This window comes from Puma concolor, chromosome A2 (genome assembly GCF_028749965.1).
Source record: "Puma concolor isolate L17-30 chromosome A2, mPumCon1.1.hap2, whole genome shotgun sequence".
Taxonomy (NCBI): Eukaryota; Metazoa; Chordata; class Mammalia; order Carnivora; family Felidae; genus Puma; species Puma concolor.
In genome coordinates, this window is record NC_141668.1 from 46,958,656 (window position 1) to 46,977,199 (window position 18,544).

At 38.4% G+C, this 18,544-nt stretch overlaps 1 protein-coding gene across 7 annotated transcripts in view; it reads left to right on the forward strand.

Moving 5' to 3' along the window:
* Positions 1-18,544, forward strand: part of PDE1C (phosphodiesterase 1C) — a 513,888-nt gene that overhangs the window by 469,914 nt on the left and 25,430 nt on the right. Inside the window, exon 18 of one of the 7 annotated variants that reach the window (XM_086693144.1) lies at positions 9,487-13,623. The exons of the other annotated variants lie outside the window; for them this stretch is intronic. Within the exon in view, the coding sequence (XP_086549270.1) occupies positions 9,487-9,500 (14 nt within the window). The 3' untranslated portion in view covers positions 9,501-13,623. Of the gene's footprint in view, positions 1-9,486; positions 13,624-18,544 lie in introns of those variants that run through there. 7 annotated transcript variants of the gene reach the window in all.

Sequence of the window (18,544 nt, forward strand, 5' to 3'; positions counted from 1 at the left end):
CTTCACAAGTCTGGTGTCTCATGACCTTGACTTGCTGCTGGGCTCACAAGAGTCAACTGAAGAAATGCATGTGTTTTTCCTGTTTTCTATCTAGTGATCCTATCAAAGTAGTTTGGAAGTGAGTAAATAAATGGAATGGATGACTTTGACTTTGTTAGTTGTTTTGTTCTATTATAATAGATGCACCAAATTATTAATAAATCAGAGGAAGGCTAGAGTCTGAACCTATACACTTGAGTTGTACTTGATGTTCTTATCTTTTAGCTAAAATTGGAATTTTTTTGTTAGTTGCTTTAAGGATGGGATGTGCTTTGCAGTGGAGTTGGTAGTGAGAGATAGATGGGGCCTGTACAGGCCTGGAGGTGTGCCCTTCTCTGTAAATCTAGGGAGGAAACAGACAAACAGCAGGGTGCATGGAGAACTGAGACACATGTCTGTCTTTACAACAGGGATAGTTTTTGACTTAAGTTCATATTAAGAAATTTGAGAAGCAAAAACACACTGGCACATATATCATTATTCAGGAGGCATGCATTTGTTGAGGCCAGTTTTAGAAGCTGCATAGATACCTGGACCTCAGTATTCTCATCTCAGGGAATCATGCTCACTTCATTCTTTGTTCAAATATTTTTCCCACACTACTCAGGACAGTGGTTGTTAGGTTGTCTTTATAACCCAGAATAAAGAAGCTGTAGCTTGTGGTCACTGCCTCATTTTATTGCCTCATTGTTCCCGTCTATGCTTTTCTTCTCACAGGGCATCTTATTATCACTTGTAGCTGATGCTGGCTGTGCCTTGGCCCATGCAGAGCTTTAGAAACAATTGAATACATTTACTTATCTTCAGTACACTCATATTTGAATCAATCCCATATATGCTAGCCATGGGGGACTTTACAGGCATTTGTATTCATTTACTATTTCCCTCAATTTTTGACAGATTGGTTTGTTTCTAAGCAGCTTGTTAATATAATTTTATTCAGAATTCTAATGGGTTCACAACTCTTGGAGGGCAGTGGTCTTAATGGCCATCTTAATTCAACTTCTCTCCCAATTTGTATTGCAGAAGCTACAAATAAGACAATTGAGTAATAGAAGAGACTATGGAATCTTGAAAATTCTTGACATAGAATTCTTGAAGTGAAATCTGCTTTCTGGATTTTCATTAATTTTGTTCTGTATGTAAGAGCTATCTTTTTTTTTTTTTTTTTTTTTTGAAGTTCTTATTTAACTCTGACAGAGAAAGAGAAGAGTCAGCTGCAGTGGGGCAGAGAGAGAGTAAGAGAGAATCCCAAGCAGGCTCCACACTGCTAGTGTGGAGCCCATTGTGGGGCTTGAATTTACGAACTGCAAGATCACGACCTGAGTTGAAATTTAGAGTCAGACGCTTAACACAAGAAGCACAGGAGTACTTCATGATCTGAGCATACCTCTTGATATGTGTAAAGTATATATATATATATATATATATATATATATATATATATATGCCACATTTTCTTTCTCCATTCGTCTAATATTGAGGAATCTTCTTTGTTTTTAAGGCAGATGTCTCTTTTTCTTTCTCATTGTTTTTTATTCCCCACAATAGCCTACCACATTTTCATAAACTTTATACATCCAGAGTTATGCTCAGATCATGAACTGTGGTGGATAAAAAAAGGCCAAGATGGTGAACAGTTCCAATAACATTAGCTATTACCTTACCCTGTCCTTTTCTCTCACGTTCAAGATAGTGCTACCAAAACCATAAACTTGAATCCTTTCTAATTTGCTTTAAAAACAAAACCTGTAGAACTGCAGTATTTAACTGCTTTTAGGAATGAATGATTTGCAGTACACCTTGCTGTTGATCATGCCACTGAGGTCAACCGCTGCTGCCTTAAGGTAGTTTCTACAAATAGTTAATCACATCCTTTGGGTTTTTTTTTTTTACTTTTTTCCTTCTCAGAGGATAACATTTTTTTTTCTTAGTTCTGGGAAGAGACTGCACTGTAGCCTTTTATGTATTGACAAAAAGTAGGCCTGTTTCTTTAATAAAGAAATTTCCTTCAATGTGAAAATACAGCATCCTTGTGAGTTATTTTCCATAAGTGTACAGGGACCAAACATCTGGAGTGCCCTGGGTCCCAGTCAAGATAAGTCATCATAACAACACATGTTCTGATTAATATCCCATTTCCCTTAGCCGTTTGTCCATGAAAACTCCTGTGACCCATTTACGTAACAAATTTACGTGTATGTATTAACATGTGGAGCATGAATAATAAGTAAGTGGTATGGTTTAGCAAGAAGGGCCGTGAAATATTTGTTTTTCAAAACATTTTACATTCTTATTTTCTCAAGTAGTGTGATAACCCAAGTGTCTAGACGCTGCACTCCAATGACCCTGTCAAAGGAAAACTACAGAAAGTTGGTAAATGGAGGAGAGAATTGCAATATTATTTTTTAGATGCCTGTTATTCTCACACATCTGGATAAAATCTCACTAGTTAGATTTAAAGGGTTTTGTTGATTAAACATTTTTTTTTTTTTTGAGAGAGAGGGCACAAGTGAGTGATGGGCAAAGAGGAAGAGTGAGAATCACATGAGGGGCAGAGAAGAAAAGAGAGAGGAGAGAGAGAGAGGTGGGGCTCACTCGATATAGGGCTTGAACTCACGAACCGTGAGATGATGACCTGAGCTGAAGTCCAGTGCTTAACCCACTGAGCCACCCAGGCACCCCTTGTTGTTTAAACATTTTGGTTGATGTGCTTAAGTATTATTTTCATGTTAATTTTAGAAGCTGTGCTGTCGGTTGACCCAACAAGAGTTACTGTGAGTTAAGCAATGCTGAAACCCAAAATAATTGTTTTTTGGATGGATTTTGGTGAAAATTATTAACCAATCCAGGACATGTGGGTAGGAAGTGGCCAAATGGGGTGGGCTTCAAAAATGTATCTGCTCCTTTTCGCTATAGACTTATACTCTTGAGAACATGGAAATACAAAGCCTTTTACTTACACATGGTCCTAGGATCAATGAATCACAGTGAATCAGAGCAGTTATCTCTTTTGGTTACACACATCTATTTCAAACCAATGTATTTTTATATACTTTTGGGTTTAGTGAATATCTTCATGCTTTTTAAGGAGCAGTGTATAATCGATATCCTCATGGTAGATTATAAAAGAACAGGTGACATGCTACTACTCCTATACATTTTTGTGCTTTTAAAATTCACATTTGTAGTATCAAAACAGCAAGTGAAATATATATATGTATATACATATAAGATACCTAAACTTTTGTAAATATATGTATATACAATATATGTATGTTGTGTGTATATGCGATATTATCTAAATATTGTGATGTAAAATTGGTGGGTTTAAAATAATTAAGTTGTGTTATACTAAAGAAAACTTCTGAAGTCAATTCATGCTTTTTTTTTTTTTTTTTTTACATAGCCATTTAGATTCCAGTTTCTTACCAAATAGCCACATACTAGAAATGTCAAATGAAAGTATATTATGTACTCTTTGGTAATGACAAAATTAATCTTTTTAAACAACTTTCCCCTTGGAACTATTGGTATATAAGCTTTCATCGTTTCACTCTATCTTCTAGACATTTCGTTACACTCTTAATGTACCATTGTATTTTTAAAGGAATCCATTTTGACAGAAAGGATTATAATTTTGGAACTGTGGAAAATGTAATCTTTTCCCTTAATACTGATGTTTAGGATTTAAAAATAACTTCATAGTACTCATGAAATAAATATTTATCTGTTTTCCCCCTAGAAAAATTAGGTTCTGTGAGATTCTACACAGATTAGACAAACACAAGTAACAATGCATTTGTCTAAAGAAACTCTATTAACATTATAAAAATTCTTTAAAATAACAGCTTCCTTTGAAATAATGCCAGGAGCTAGCAAGTGTCTACATTGTTAATGCCACTTCTTTTCTAGACACACACATTCTAGGAGAACCATTAAAAAAGCAATATCAACCAAGTATTGAAGCTTCCTCTTTGTATTTATACTTAACATTCTCCACAGAAGGGCACCAATCTTCAAGTGATGACATCTGTATCTTCGTAAGAATTAGCCCTCTATAATACATGCTATTTTTATCTTATATTCTGGAACCATAGTGAAAGCTTGAGAAAAAATACTTTTCTTTCACTTATTTTGAAACTTATATTCCTTTTCCTAAACTAATAAAATTGAGAAAAACATAAAACAGTCATAATGTTTCAGGTATAAAATTCCAGCCTCATTTAACTTTCTGTGAAGGACTTTCTTGGTCTCTGTGGTCAGTCTCTGGTCTCTTTTGGCTTCAAAAATAGCAGATTCAAAGACTGATCAGAAACAAAACTCTTGTGTACAGGCAACTCTACCCTCACCTGCACCAAAGAGTGGTCGGGGCTGCTGGTGCCTGACGTTTACTTACCTCTTCAGAGTGTGCCAGGCTCTGTAGCAGTTGGAGAATTGAATGTTTTCATTGTTTCCTTAGATGTTAAACTACTAAGTTCTTAATACAGAGAGTAACTGCAGTAAAATACCTTGGGCAGTGTGGTACAGAAGAGAGCGAGTTATTCACAAATTTTAAGTTTGGAAAGAAAGACCATGCTGTATGAAGTGGGAAAGAAGGCAGAAAAGTTACAGAATAAAAGTTTAATACCATCATTGTTCTCAGTTTATAGCACAGATGCCATGGATCAAAAAGAAAGAAAAAAAAATTGGGCAAGTGTTAGAGCTAAGAACCACCATCTTTTGTACGTATTCTGTGTATTTAGATCAAATGAGTAAATTTTGACAGATCATCATGTAGGTATAGGCAGGGTTTCAGGAAGTTATAGTCCTATAAATTTACTTACACACTTACTCTTGTCTGTTTATCTCTCCATCCATCCATCCATCCATCCATCCATCCATCCGTCGTCCATCCATCTACCCATCTGTCTTAGCAGGGCTATAGCATTAGTATTATATGCAGTGAAAGTAACTTAGAACAATCATACTATAATCCTATCACTTATCATTTGGGGCAAGGAGAAAGCAGGTAATATATACTTTTGGATATTTAGTGATAACCATTTAAAATAACACTTATGGGGGTGCCTGGGTGGCGCAGTCGGTTAAGCGGCCGACTTCAGCCAGGTCACAATCTCGCGGTCCGTGAGTTCGAGCCCCGCGTCGGGCTCTGGGCTGATGGCTCAGAGCCTGGAGCCTGTTTCCGATTCTGTGTCTCCCTCTCTCTCTGCCCCTCCCCCGTTCATGCTCTGTCTCTCTCTGTCCCAAAAATAAATAAACGTTGAAAAAAAATTAAAAAAATAAAATAAAATAACACTTATGACCTAAAACAGTGAAATCTGTGCCTGGATAAATTCTAACAGCTGTATTTAAAATAATGTTTGTTTGTTTGTTTGTTTGGTTGGTTGGTTGGTTGGTTTTTAGCATTTCTTCATTATTAAAAAACAAAACAAAACCAGGACCCACTTATAAGCCCCACAGAAATTCTACTAGACATGTAAAATTGGGTTACGTTTTACGACACTTGTTCTTTCCGTTGCTTACTGTATCATTTTGTCATTTTTGTAGAAAGTCGACTCCATAGGGAGGCAGCTATGGTAGAGTTTCTGGAACCTGAAAATGTGGTTTGAATCCCAACTCTCTTCTCAGCCAACTCAGCTTATTTCATTAAGCTTGGATGATAGTTGAATCAGGCTGTAAAAAATCAAACCCAAGAAAAATGAAAAAGAAAAGTGTTTACAGTTGTTTTTCAAGCCTGGTGCCAGATTCCTGTGAGGGCTGCCTCATAGATGATCTAGGAATAAACATTATGACAGATAAACATATTTTTTAGAGTCGAACCATGTTACATCGAAATTTAAGCCTCTTCTGAAAACAATTATCTTTAAAACAAATGGCTTCATACAGCATCTCCACTTACCTGTAGGAGGAGCAGCGTGGGAAGGGTGGAATAAACAGGACCACACTGTTTTACATTTCCAGCTCCTTTTTCTCCAAATGAAGTTGCTGAAACATTCTTTGTTATTAATTTCTGTAGAGTAAGTATGTCTCTATGAGTTCATACAGCATGTCTTCAGGATTCAGAGCCTCCGTGGCTACTCTTTTGTGAGACATAAGAAAAGTCTTTGGTTAAGGGGTGGGTGGACGGATGGCACTTACTTAGATATTTTCTTGAATCATCCCAAGTTAGGTGAAGATATTTTCCGTTTCAGTTTATCAATCATTAAAAGGTGGGTGGGTTTAACTGCTCTTCATGGCCTCCAAAAAGCCAACATAGATTTGTAATCAATGGAATTCAAAGACCCTGTAACAAGAAATAATCCTTTATCTCAGTTAAATACAGAGGGGTCACTTAACATCTTGTCTCCAGGACCTTATTTTCATAATACTCTGTAGTCTTACCCAATTTTAGCTTAAAGTGCGTATCCAATTTTAGTTTAAATTGAAAACAAAGACACAAAACCAACCCACAACAAAGCAAATATAAGGCACTCAAATTTCAGGGGAGGGAGTGTGGAGTGAGTGAGGAGCAAGCCTGATTTCCAGACCATGTCAAAGCTGCCCACACAGCAGGTGTCCCTTCTCTGGGAGATGAGTCTACATAATGGGGCAATTTCTTCAAAGGAAATATTTTTTAAAATATTTTTTAAAATATTTAAAAAATGTTTATTATTTTGAGAGAGAGAGAGAGAGCAGGGAAGGAGTAGAGAGAAAGGGAAACAGAATCCCAAGCAGGCCGCACACTGTCAGCGCAGAGCCCAAAGTGGAGCTCAATCTCATGAACCGTGAGATCGTGACTTGAGCCAAAATCAAGAGTCAGATGCTTAACTGACAGAGGCACTCAGGGACCCCAGGAAATATACATTTTTGACATATCACACCTTGCTATTGAATAAAATATAAAATAAACGGATTTATGATTTTCTTTTTAGTTTTTACTTCATGCTATGAAAGTCCAGATTTCCAAAAAGGTGGAAAATCTTACTCATCACTATGCTTCTGCATCTATTCCATCCACCTGATGCTTATTTAATTCACTTTCAATTAAAAAATGATAATTTGTTGGGGTGCCTGGGTGGCTCAGTCGGTTAAGTGTCCAACTCTTGATTTCAGCTCAGGTCGTGATCTCACAGTTCGTGAGTTCGAGCTTCACATTGGGCTCTGCACTGATAGTGCAGGCCTGCTTGGGATTCTTTTTCTCTCTCTCCTTCCCCCACCCCTGATCATGCTCTCTCTCAAAATAAATAAACTTAAAAAAAAAAAAAACCACAATAATTGGTTGAGCATGTGCTATATGTCAGGCATTGTACTATATGCAAAAAGAGTTACAAAGATAAATGATGTATTCTCTGCCATCAAGGAGTCTATCGTCTGGGTAGAACATCTTCTTGCAGATAGCTATGATATGAAGGACCTTACAGTAAGTGCCCTAAAAGATTCATAAACAGAAACTACTTTAGAGAGAGCATGTGTTCAGGAAGGCTGTGACAGTCATTCAGGTCACAGACCCAGCTACAGAGCATATGTCTCTTTTTCTTTTTCTGTTGGCTGTACTTAATGAACACAGGTGCAGCTTAAACCCACATTTCCTTTATTTACCCCTCCCCTCCATCCCTGTGGAGGGGAGGGGTAAATAAAGACTGTGGAGGGGAGGACGGAGATTTACAGCCAGCCACTTCTCATCTCATTCATAAGCAATGAATAGAAAAGGAGAAAGGTCTTCTGTCAAAGGCCTGTGGGTTCCACTTAGACCCTAGATGGACTTCTTTCCATCTCTGGAACCCAGCAGACTGGACATCTGGGCACTGCTAACCCAGGCTGCATGAAATAAGATGTGCATCACTTCCCTGTTGGTTAATTGAGGCTCACTGGGTATAACAGGTGTCCTAGTCCCCAGCTGTCTGTCCCTAGCATTCTTCCAACCAATTGAACATTCATTAAAAACTCAAACTCAAACTTATATCATCATTATAAAATTTGGTTTTGTATTTAAGGACCTGGGGACATCTCTTAAGATGGTTAGTGCTATGATGACTGTCTAAAAGGAGTCTCATTACATATGACCCCCAAACTGATAATGGCAGGGCCAGAGCCCTAAGGAGGGGTCCTGTCTTGCAACTTCCACACAGAACAAATTGTGCATAGATAATTAGAATCAAGGGGGAAATTTTCGGTCCTTATTTCAGCTTTTTTTTTCACCCCTTTCCTCTGGCAGGTTGCAGGGAGGCAACTGGCAACTTCCCTCACTGACAGTGCTAGCTAGTATCAGAGTAAACTGATTGGCCAGAAGTATTTCTCCCAAATAAGTGAAGGTGCTAATGGAAGGTAAACATACAATGGACCAGAATGAAGAAAGAGGAATAACAGCAGTGCTAGATCAACGGCCCCTGGAAAATGGAGAGTTGATAGTAATTACAATAGATCAGATAGGGCTCTCCTATTTCTCGACTAGTTTGCTGTCTAATTTCAACTAAGTCTTATTTAGGAGAGTATCTCAGTCTTTAAAGTTGAATAAGAAATGTTCCTTACCCACTGTTGACTCCTGACATTTCTGTAGGTGATGGTGTTATCCATAAAGCCTAAGCCACTGTACTCCTCTCCCACCTGGAGTCCTGCACAGGAGAGAACCCTGTCTAACTACAAGGCATGGTGGCTGGCAGACCATGCACCACTTAGGGGAAGCAATAACATAATGGTTTTGGTTTGTCTGCTTGCTTTTTAGAGTTTCCTTTCAAGCCCAGTGAGGTTGCATAGGGGTAGGGTATGCCAAATGAAAAAAAAAAAAAAAAAAAGTCCAGCATTGTCTGTTTCCATTAATTTAGTCCTGTTTCCATCTTTGTCTTCTTCCTCCACCACCTCACTCTGGGCCCAATAGAGAAGTCAGTTGATTTGCCCATCTGCACAATGATTTCAGCTGGGACACGTCTTGTTTTGAATCTTTTCTGGGAAGGTTCTAAGGGTAGGGCAAAAATTCTGAGAGGGGAACATTGCTTTTGGTATGGAAATGGCTGGGATTCAGTGAATCTGATTCCTTTCAGTCCCACTGACCCCTGAAGCATATTGGCCAAACAAGGCAGTCCCTGTCATCTTGGTCAAAAATAAAGTATCTTAGATCCATACTGAGGGAACCAAATGTTTGATAGTCAAGTTTAAAGTAACTGGTAAGATTTTGAATGTAACCAGTGTTTAAAATTCTCCACTGAGAGTTTCCCTTTATGAACAGAACAAACTGTACTACAAAGGAGACAGCAATGACTAGTATGTAAATGTTTAATTGATACTTCTCTCTCTCTCTCTCTTTTTTTTTTTTTTTTTTTTTTTTTTTTTTTTTTTTTTTTGTTTTTTGTTGTTGTTGTTGTTGTTGTTCCTTAGATTTTTCTTCTCCTCAGACCTGGAGGGTGGAGAAGGTGGGGGAGGGGGGAAAGGCAGCATTGACACTTTTCTTTTTCTTTTTCTTTTTTTCAGATTCAGAAGAGTAAAACACACCTCACATACAATTAAAGAGGCTGCCATGTCTTGCATCATTTTAGCTGAGCTTCTTCATTCTCCTTCTCCTTCACAAAGACCCATATCTGGGGAAGGTGTACAAGTTTCAGAAACAAGTCCCCCACACTTGGCCTTGCCTCATGCCATCTTCCAAGAGATGGCTCTCTGGGAGCTGGTTTGAGGTCTAAGAACTCTGGGGAAATCCTCCCCCAGGCAAATAAAACAACTCGAGATTTTTGCACAAACAGAAACAAAACATGAAGGGACTTCCTCAGAATTCTTTGCCAATGCCCTGGCTTTCAAGGCACCTGTCTGGCCTGGATGGACATCCTGGATATGCTGAGGGAGGTCTGAAAAAGTCACATGCACAGTAATCGCCATTTTATTACTGTCGATGCTGTTACTTTAAATTGTTATTTTTGTACTGGCTGCTGATGGTGGAGACAGCCGTGCTGGCCCTCCATCACAGCTAAGATGATGATTCCAGTCTCTGGTTGTTCCTTTCCTGAGTCAGGAACATTCTTTTTCTCCAACTTTCTTTCATACTTAAAAATTGTTCTTATGCTCGTCTTTCCATTTATATATGAGATTCTTTTTTTAAAAGAGATTATACTATAGGACTCTTTATTTGTAAGTACTTTATTTATCTTTGCATTCATTAATATAAACCTGAATGTTTCAGCTAATGACCATACTGTTTAGGTTGGAAACACATTGCTTTCATTGGTTATCATCCATAACTAAGTGCTTACTGAAATTTTTACCACTGGCTGGCCCTCTTCTTTTGCATATTTATGTTTTCACTTGATCACTCTTCTTTCTATTCAGGGAAGTGCTAAGGGAATTAGTATCAGGGAAATATGTCAGATAATTCTTCTCATTTTAGTGAGTCTTTAAAAATATCACACAAGAGACAATTTAGCACAAATCAAAAGTAAGAATCATGGACATAGATAGCATGGAAAAAGGATAAAGATACACTTCCTGAATCCAGGGCGAAATGGAATCCAGTGGAGTATAAGTGAAGTGTAATGTTGTGGGTCTAAATGCTTTGATTTGGATAAAACTGATGCTTAAAAATGGTTATGGTTCACAAAGGAATCTTTGAGTCCTTCCCAAGGGGAAACTCCATGAGCATACTGGTGATAGAGTGGGATTAGTAATAGGAAGAGAAAGAGCTAGGTAGGCTTAGGCGTATTCCCCATTGCAGATTTAATTTCTACATTAAAAACACCAAAACATTTAAAAAATCTATTCCTAAGGCAAAATGTTGCTATTTCTTCAGACAGAAAGGAGACCCTGTATGTAGTCTACAGGGCCTCTTGCCTCTCTGAAATATTACCCAACAGAATGATCTGAATAGAATGACAGTTGTGTACTGACATTTAAACAGAGTTCTTTGGTCAGCTTTACATTTTGCATTGTAATAACACATATTTTTCTGTAGTTCCCTCTGCTTTCCTAACAGTGACCACAGTAAATAATGTGGTCACAAATCCAAAGCAGAGGCCTGATAGGTCAAGTAATTGAGTAGATCAAGCCATATAATATGTTCTTGCGATCAACGGCAGTTGGCAGTAGCGAGGCAGAAAGGACAGGAGGGACTGTGAGGAATTGGAGTCATTTGTATGTTGAGGTGTGTGCTGTCGAAAGGGGGCAATTATTAGTCAGCTACAGGATTAGTGTTGCGTAGGAATGGGGACCCTAGATACTTTGGATTTTATGTAAACTTTCTCCAAATTTTCAAATATTGGCAATGAGTTCAGAAATTTCCAAAGACTATGTGGGTCCAAAAAAGCATGCCTGTGACCTGCATTCAGTCCATGGGACATCAGTTTGCAAACTATACTCTTTGAGGTGATACGGTTTTGTATAGGACTGAAATACAACCAACCAGTGCATGTCCAATCTTTCATCTTGGAGCCTTTTACCTCATTTCTATTCTGTATTTTTGTATGTAGAGCTTTGCAGCCAGTCAAAATAGAAAGCTTACAATTTCCTTTTTATACTCTTAACAAGTAAGAATAAACAATATCTGAGAAAGAAACAGGAATATAGCCATTTTTTCTAGCACCTATAGAGATGGAAATGTTTTTCATTTGCCTTGAGTCATTAATTAGCTAAAAAAGAATGGGAAGAGAATTGCTTTCAGTAGAGAACTCTGCTTGGAATTTGCTGTGTGGAAAAACAAAGCTCCATGTAACTCATTTTTAAATCCAGAAAAAGTATTTTGAAGGGACGTTGAGTAAAAATGCAAAATTATTCTACTTTTTAAAAATAAAAATATATGTATTATTGTGGTATAAATTGATACTGGAGTAGATAAAACATTGATAAAACAAGTCAGTATTTCCAAAGCTCTAGCTCATTCTCTGTGGTGTTTTTGTTCTCTTGAAACAACTTCCAAAAGAACAGTGATAAGGGACACACATTCTTCCATTGCATGGAGTACGGCATCTTAGTGTTAGGCTGTCACATAGAAAGCAAGGGCTTACACACCTGAATTGACCAGTGTGTGGAGAAAGCAGTAGGGACATTTCCACCATGGACAAAACACAATTTCTACATATCCCTGGGCGGAACGCTTTCCAGTGCAGGTGGCCCTAACGTTTGGGTCCCTGTGTCACCAAATTGTCTACATCCAGGTTTTGATGATGTGGTATGTTTTGATGGCATAATGATCCATCCATAGGGAGATCTTTGTTCCATCTTTTATTCACTCCAACCTTTCTTAGGTTATGAGCCCTAATAACTTATGGCAGCAGGCAAGAGACTCATTTCTAACCCATTAAATTCAAATGGATTTTCTTCCATTATCCATTTCATTCTTGGAGCTTTTAAAAACTACTGAAAACATCTGACAGGATCCCATTAAGGACCTGATATACATAAACAGTAAAATAGTATCTAAACACCTAAGAGCCATAGAACAATGGAGTGTACCTGTTTATTTCATTTGCTGAATTAAAGCCATTGTATTATATTTTCCACTTGGAACCACGCCTTTAGTAAATTTGAAAAGCGAAAAGTAAAGAGCAACATTATTACGGGACGAGACAGAATGTAGACAAAAAGATGGAGACCAATTTTATAATCCATAGTTTGGGAGTAAGAATACTGGTCTTTTAGTATCACTTCTGTTATGGATCACTTTTGTTTAGATGATAGATAGATAGATAGATAGATAGATAGATAGATAGAATATATATTTTCTTCTATTCCTAACCATTGGGCAGAGACTTATATGTTAGAAATGATTTCATAATGTCCCCCATGGAGTATGGTGGAAAACAAGAAAAAAAAAAAGCACTAAATCTTTTTCTCATAATGAGATAGAGAAGATTCTGAGATTAAAGCCTATGTGTGCAGTATTATGTCCCAAATAAAGGGGATTTAAAGAATCCAGGCAACGTTTTTTTTTTTTTTTTTTTCCAGTTGGAAACTTTGTTCTGATTCTGAGATTCCCACATATCCCATCAGGAGTTGCAGCAGCAGGGGGGTCCCCACAGGGCCCGGCACACAGTCAGCTTTCAAGAAGTGCATACACAACTGTCCCGCTGCATTCCACCCTCCACCTGTGAGTGCAAACAAAGCTCAGATTTACCTGAACATTTATTCAGCAGCTCCTATATACCAAGCATATCACTAAAGGCTTAATTTCTAAGTATATGCAAACATAACCTAGAGACACAAATAGCTTATCATAAGGGATAGGAAATTGCAAGTAGTTTGGGGGAAATTGTCAGAGCCAAATTTGTGAAAAAATAAAAAATAAAAACTTCTCTATGGCTCTAGGATTTAAGAAAAATAAAACAAAACAGGATTTCTCTGAAATTGTTCTTTTAAAAGGGATGATGACACCAATCTATATGAAATACCAGTGGATTTATATTTATAATCCAAGTTGAAATATTTAAAATCCAAAATAGACTCTCTGGGAGCAAACAGGAGATTCTGTATGTGCGGGGTGGGGAATCTTTGCCCAGTTTTGCTCTGCCGATATTACGGTTGGTACAGCATTGAACCACATAAAGTTGGACGTTAAGGAACATAATGGTGCGATAACGATGTTATATCGGATCTTATGTATGAATAAATGGAAAGTAATACTTGTGATTCATCAGCAGTGCTCCATCGTTAAAGGCCTCATTATCACTTAGAAAATGAACTTAATGAAAAAAATGTAATGAACAACACAATATTTCTACAAAACATCCCTCTGAGAACCAGGGACACATTACCTGCCAAGACCAGATTTCAGTTGTTTAAGATTTCCTCTTGTCAAGACACTGAGCATTGAGGTGACACTAGAATTAGAATGGTAACAGAGCCACCTAGGACATTTGACAGAGTTAAGTTAATTTGGCTTCAGAGAGGTTAGAAAAATGGGAAGTAGTCCTCTGGGTATTCTCATTAGACATTTGTAAAAGACTAGGTCCTTTCCCAGGAAAGGCTGCATAATCAAGAATTGTTTCATTGAAAGAACACCTTGTTTTTACACTAAACAAGAGTGGGTACACGGTGGAAGGTCTGGACTGGAAAATTCATGAACGTCAGTTTAAACATTCTTAGTTCCTGGTTATTTTAACTAATCCCCACCACCATCTCACCCATTTTCCATTGAAATATTTCAGATGTATTTGAGATGAATTTACCTTTATTCTGGTTTCTGTTCCCAAGTGGAAGTGACTCAACGCTGGCAAAGGCTGGCTTCATTAAATGAACTTGGTGCCAGCCCACATTGCTTTCCACTGAGCCAGAAGAAGCAGGGGGTGGTGTGTGGGCCCTTTCAGCTCACTCAAGGCACACTTACTCACCCTCCCTTGGGAGGTAAATGCTGTCTGGAGCAGGCCATTCAGTACCATCATGGAGGCCCTCAGCGTTGGTCAGCTTCAGCCATGATCCCTGAACTTCACCCATGTATCTTCATAGGAGCTGGCTTCTGAACCTGCAGAAACATTTCTCTGTCAGGTTATGGTGCAGGATAATTCATTTAAAATAAAACCCATTAAAACCCAGTAGCTATGTATTGGCTTTTAAAAAGATTGCCCTGGAGGCACATTGTTGTATAGTCTTCGCTTCTCTGTCATGATCTATCTTGGGGTAGGTATCTGTATACTAATGTCCTTGTCTTTGAATGGCTATATGTGTGATAGTACAGAGATATAGTCACACACTGATATACTTAGATATATAGTAAAAATATACAGCTATAAGTATTGTCTAGTAACTGATTCTAGAGATAGAACTGTAGAATATACATTTTTCTTTTTTCTTGCTTTGATGATATTTTTATACAATTTTATATGCTGTACAAAATTTTTAAAAATATTTGCTATTTTCATTTGTAGAGCTCAGTTAGGTTTTTATCAGCTCCGGTGCCCACTGTACAGCCAGATTCCTCCCCCTACCTAATTTAAGTGTCTTCTCCCTTTTTCATACCTTTCTGTTACCTTTCCCTTCTTTTCTTCCCTCATTTTTCTACCTTTCATAAATTCCTTATTTTGCCTCTGTCCAGGCAAGCCATTCTGCTTGTAGTATCTTTAAGCACAAGGAAACACAAAATAATGGTGTGTGGGGGGGGGGGGGGGAGGGAATAAACCCATCTTGTTCCAATGTAATTAACATGAGGAAATGTTGGGAGCCAAGGGTGGGGTAGGTAGGTGGGGAGTAGGGAATAGACTGGGGAAAGGAAGCAGGAAAAAGGAAATTCTCATGGGAAACCAGTTACCCAAAGCAAGGTGAACCACTTTGAGGCTGATGTAATGCTGTTATCTTCCCTCAGTGTAGAGCACACTTTGCTCTCACAGGGTTTTTCTCCTTAGGATGCCATGCCCTCACTGTGGGTAGATCCTCTCCTGATATGGGCACTGGCCATATGTGAATGCATAACTCAGCTCATCTCCTTAGCCTTAGATTTTGCTGCTGTTCAGCTGGATTTGTGGGAGATGTCTAGATTAATACCAAGAATGTCTAAAAAGACTCAAAAGAGGAAGGCATGCAGAACCAAAACCCCAAACCTCCATCCAAATCATGCCAAATAAGTAGTTTTTTGGAGGGTTGAGGAAGAGATTTCTGGATATGTCCTGAGAATGCTCTTTCAAAAGGGAAGATGGTAACATGGACTTGTCTTTATTTTATGGCAGTGATAGAATGTACTTCCATAATGTAAAATATGTTTCTAGCAGATAAAATGCTGGTTGTGATTTGCATTTGTATATCGTAGGGCAAGAGAATGGTCATCCATTCTAAAGAAGAGTGTTTTGTTCCCTATGATGCTGGTTTGTACTAAAACAAACTATTCAAATGCCATAGCATCACATCTCCAAATGCAAAAATAATTCGTAAAGATTCATGTAAAACAGAAATGCTAAACTGCTCTCAATAAATTAAAGATGTGTTTATTGTAAATCTTTATTTCATGGATGAGGCCAACAGTCTGTCAATGTATAATTTCCCCCATCATCTACTAATGAATAAGTACTTGTATGTTCTTCCGATTATCAAATAAAAACAATGAGTTCATCTCTCAGTTGGAATTTGAAAACTGAAATGCTGTTTTTTCTTTCTTTTAATGTTTTCTTGCTGTTGTCTGTGTTCTGTCCCAGATATGGGGTTGTCCAAACTCACTCAACCATCTGTCTCTTTTGTATCCTTCCGAACACCACATAACACCTAGGTGCCAAGTGCCTTTGCCTGCCCATTGGAAGATATACACAGTGCATCACATCTCATAATCTTTTTTGAGAGGTGAGGTGGATGGTTATCAGAAGCTCCTCAGGGCATAAGAAATGTCAGCATTCATGGAATTAAGCTGGCTTCCATATGTTCAGTTTTCTTCTGGATATGATGGCATGGTTTTCCAATCCTGTGACGCCAGTTTTCAAATTCCAGATTTTTTTTCCTTTTCTTTTCTCTTGAAAGGCCTACCTGGCAATATTTTCTTTTTCTGCAGCAGTGAACATCAGGAGCCTGACTAGGGAATAGTCATTACCCCTGTTTGTGGGCATACTAGTGGTTTACATACAGGATGGCACTGAGCCTACCTCCTTCAAACCAGCCACTAAGAGGGACTTCCCTGGTGGCGAGGATATTACACAGACCCCACCCTCTTATCTGGGCCACCTCTGTGTATTGTTCCTGCATAGTAACTCCACTGGATTATTACTTTAACAAAGGAGGCTGTGATGTTCATCCAAAGTGGCTGTGTTTGCTGTGCATTGAAACGTATTTTTAAATTTTTTTTTTTCTGAAAGCAAACGCAGACTTTACTCATTTTAAAAAATATAGAAAAGTATAATGAAATGAAATTCACTTGTAATGCCCTATCCAAAAATTATTCACTGTCACTTCCTTCCTCAATGCCTTCTGGTTTTTGCTATTGTGTTTTACCCAATCGAGGCCATGGAGTGCAGTATGTTTACTTTTGTATTATGGCTTGTTCACATAACATTGGATTATCAGCATTGTCCCATTTAAAAAACACTCTTTGTTAATGTGATTTCAATGGCAACAGAATATTTCATTTCATGGCTTAGTCCAGTTTACTTAACCAACTCTCTGCTGTGGGACAATTAAGTTACCTGTTTTTATTTTATTTTATTTTATTTTTTTGGCAATTGTAAACAACGTGGCAATGGAGTTCTTTGTTCCTAGGCTTTATAGCATTTTTTAATATCTCCATTGGATGAATTCCTAGATGTATAGTTACTGGGTCAAGGGTTATGAACGTTTGTTTGACTCGTCATTTGCCTGCCCAATTCCAAGGCACATTCAAATATTAAAACAGCCGTATTTAAATAGCATACAGTGTTGCATATCTGAGTAGCTCTTGTGTTTTGGGGCATTGTTCTTTGTGATAAACAGAGATCAAGTTACAAAGAAGGCATTGTACTGATGGTGGTTGTAGGGGGGAGGAAGAGGGTTATTTAACTGTGACTGTGCAGCCCTAATTTATACGCTGTTGGAAGACAACTCTTTGGGAGGTATGGGTGGGTTGGAAGCAATGCAGCCTCCTTCAGTGATGCCACAGCCCTGAGCAGAACGTGGGCTTCTCTTGATGCTTTTGTCAAGGAATGGGAAGAGGCAAAAATGGTGATCTATTCTGAGGCATCAGGCAACGGCTTGCTGCCCTCTGCCACACCCCGGGTGAAACACAGAGAAGGTGTTGGTGGATGTGCTTAGCAATAGAGATCAGAGGTTGTGCGTATCACAAAGGCAGATATTGTAAAATGCTAAAAGAAAGGGATTGAAAATGCCCTGTAGGTTGATAGACACTTTTCCTACTTCTGTTTTCAGCACCCACCTCTGCCTGTGGGATCCATCTGCTTGTGTTGTAACAACATTGCTGTTGTTGCACCATTACTAATGATGACACTTGATCTCAAGGGCTCTTAAAACACCCCTTCCCAGTGGGCTTGGCGGTGCTCACCCTATTTTGCAGAAGGGGAATTGTTTGTTCAACATCAAGCTGCCTATCACTGGGGTTTACTGCTAACCTCTTGTCCTGAGTCTTAGGTGTGTGTATCTGCCCCAAGGTTGGGTGTCACTTCCATCAGTGTCTTCTTCTCCAGACTCTTGATGAATTGGATTCGTTGCCCGTTAGCTGAACCAACGAAGGACATTAATTTGAAATATCTGAAAGCTATTCGTTTGTCAAAAGATCCTTCCAGTCACACAAGCTGCAGTGATGACATTTCTGCCTCGAGCTGACTGATTGGGTTGTTTACTCTTTGAACATTCACATGCCGTGGGTCAAGGACAGTGTAATCTGTGACCTTAAAATGCTTATCTTCCAAAGATGACATATTAGCTACTTTACACACACTCAAGCACACACCCTTTCTTTCGAGCATAAACTAATAATAAACCCTATATCACACTGCGCAGTTTGCTAAGTACTTCCACATGTGCACTGTTACTCGATCCCCACAATTATATCTTGAAATCGATGGTTTTAAGTTTTTAGAGATGAGGAACATAAAGCTTGGCGATGTCAGCCCTGATGTGGTTGATTATTCATGTTTTCATTTTACCT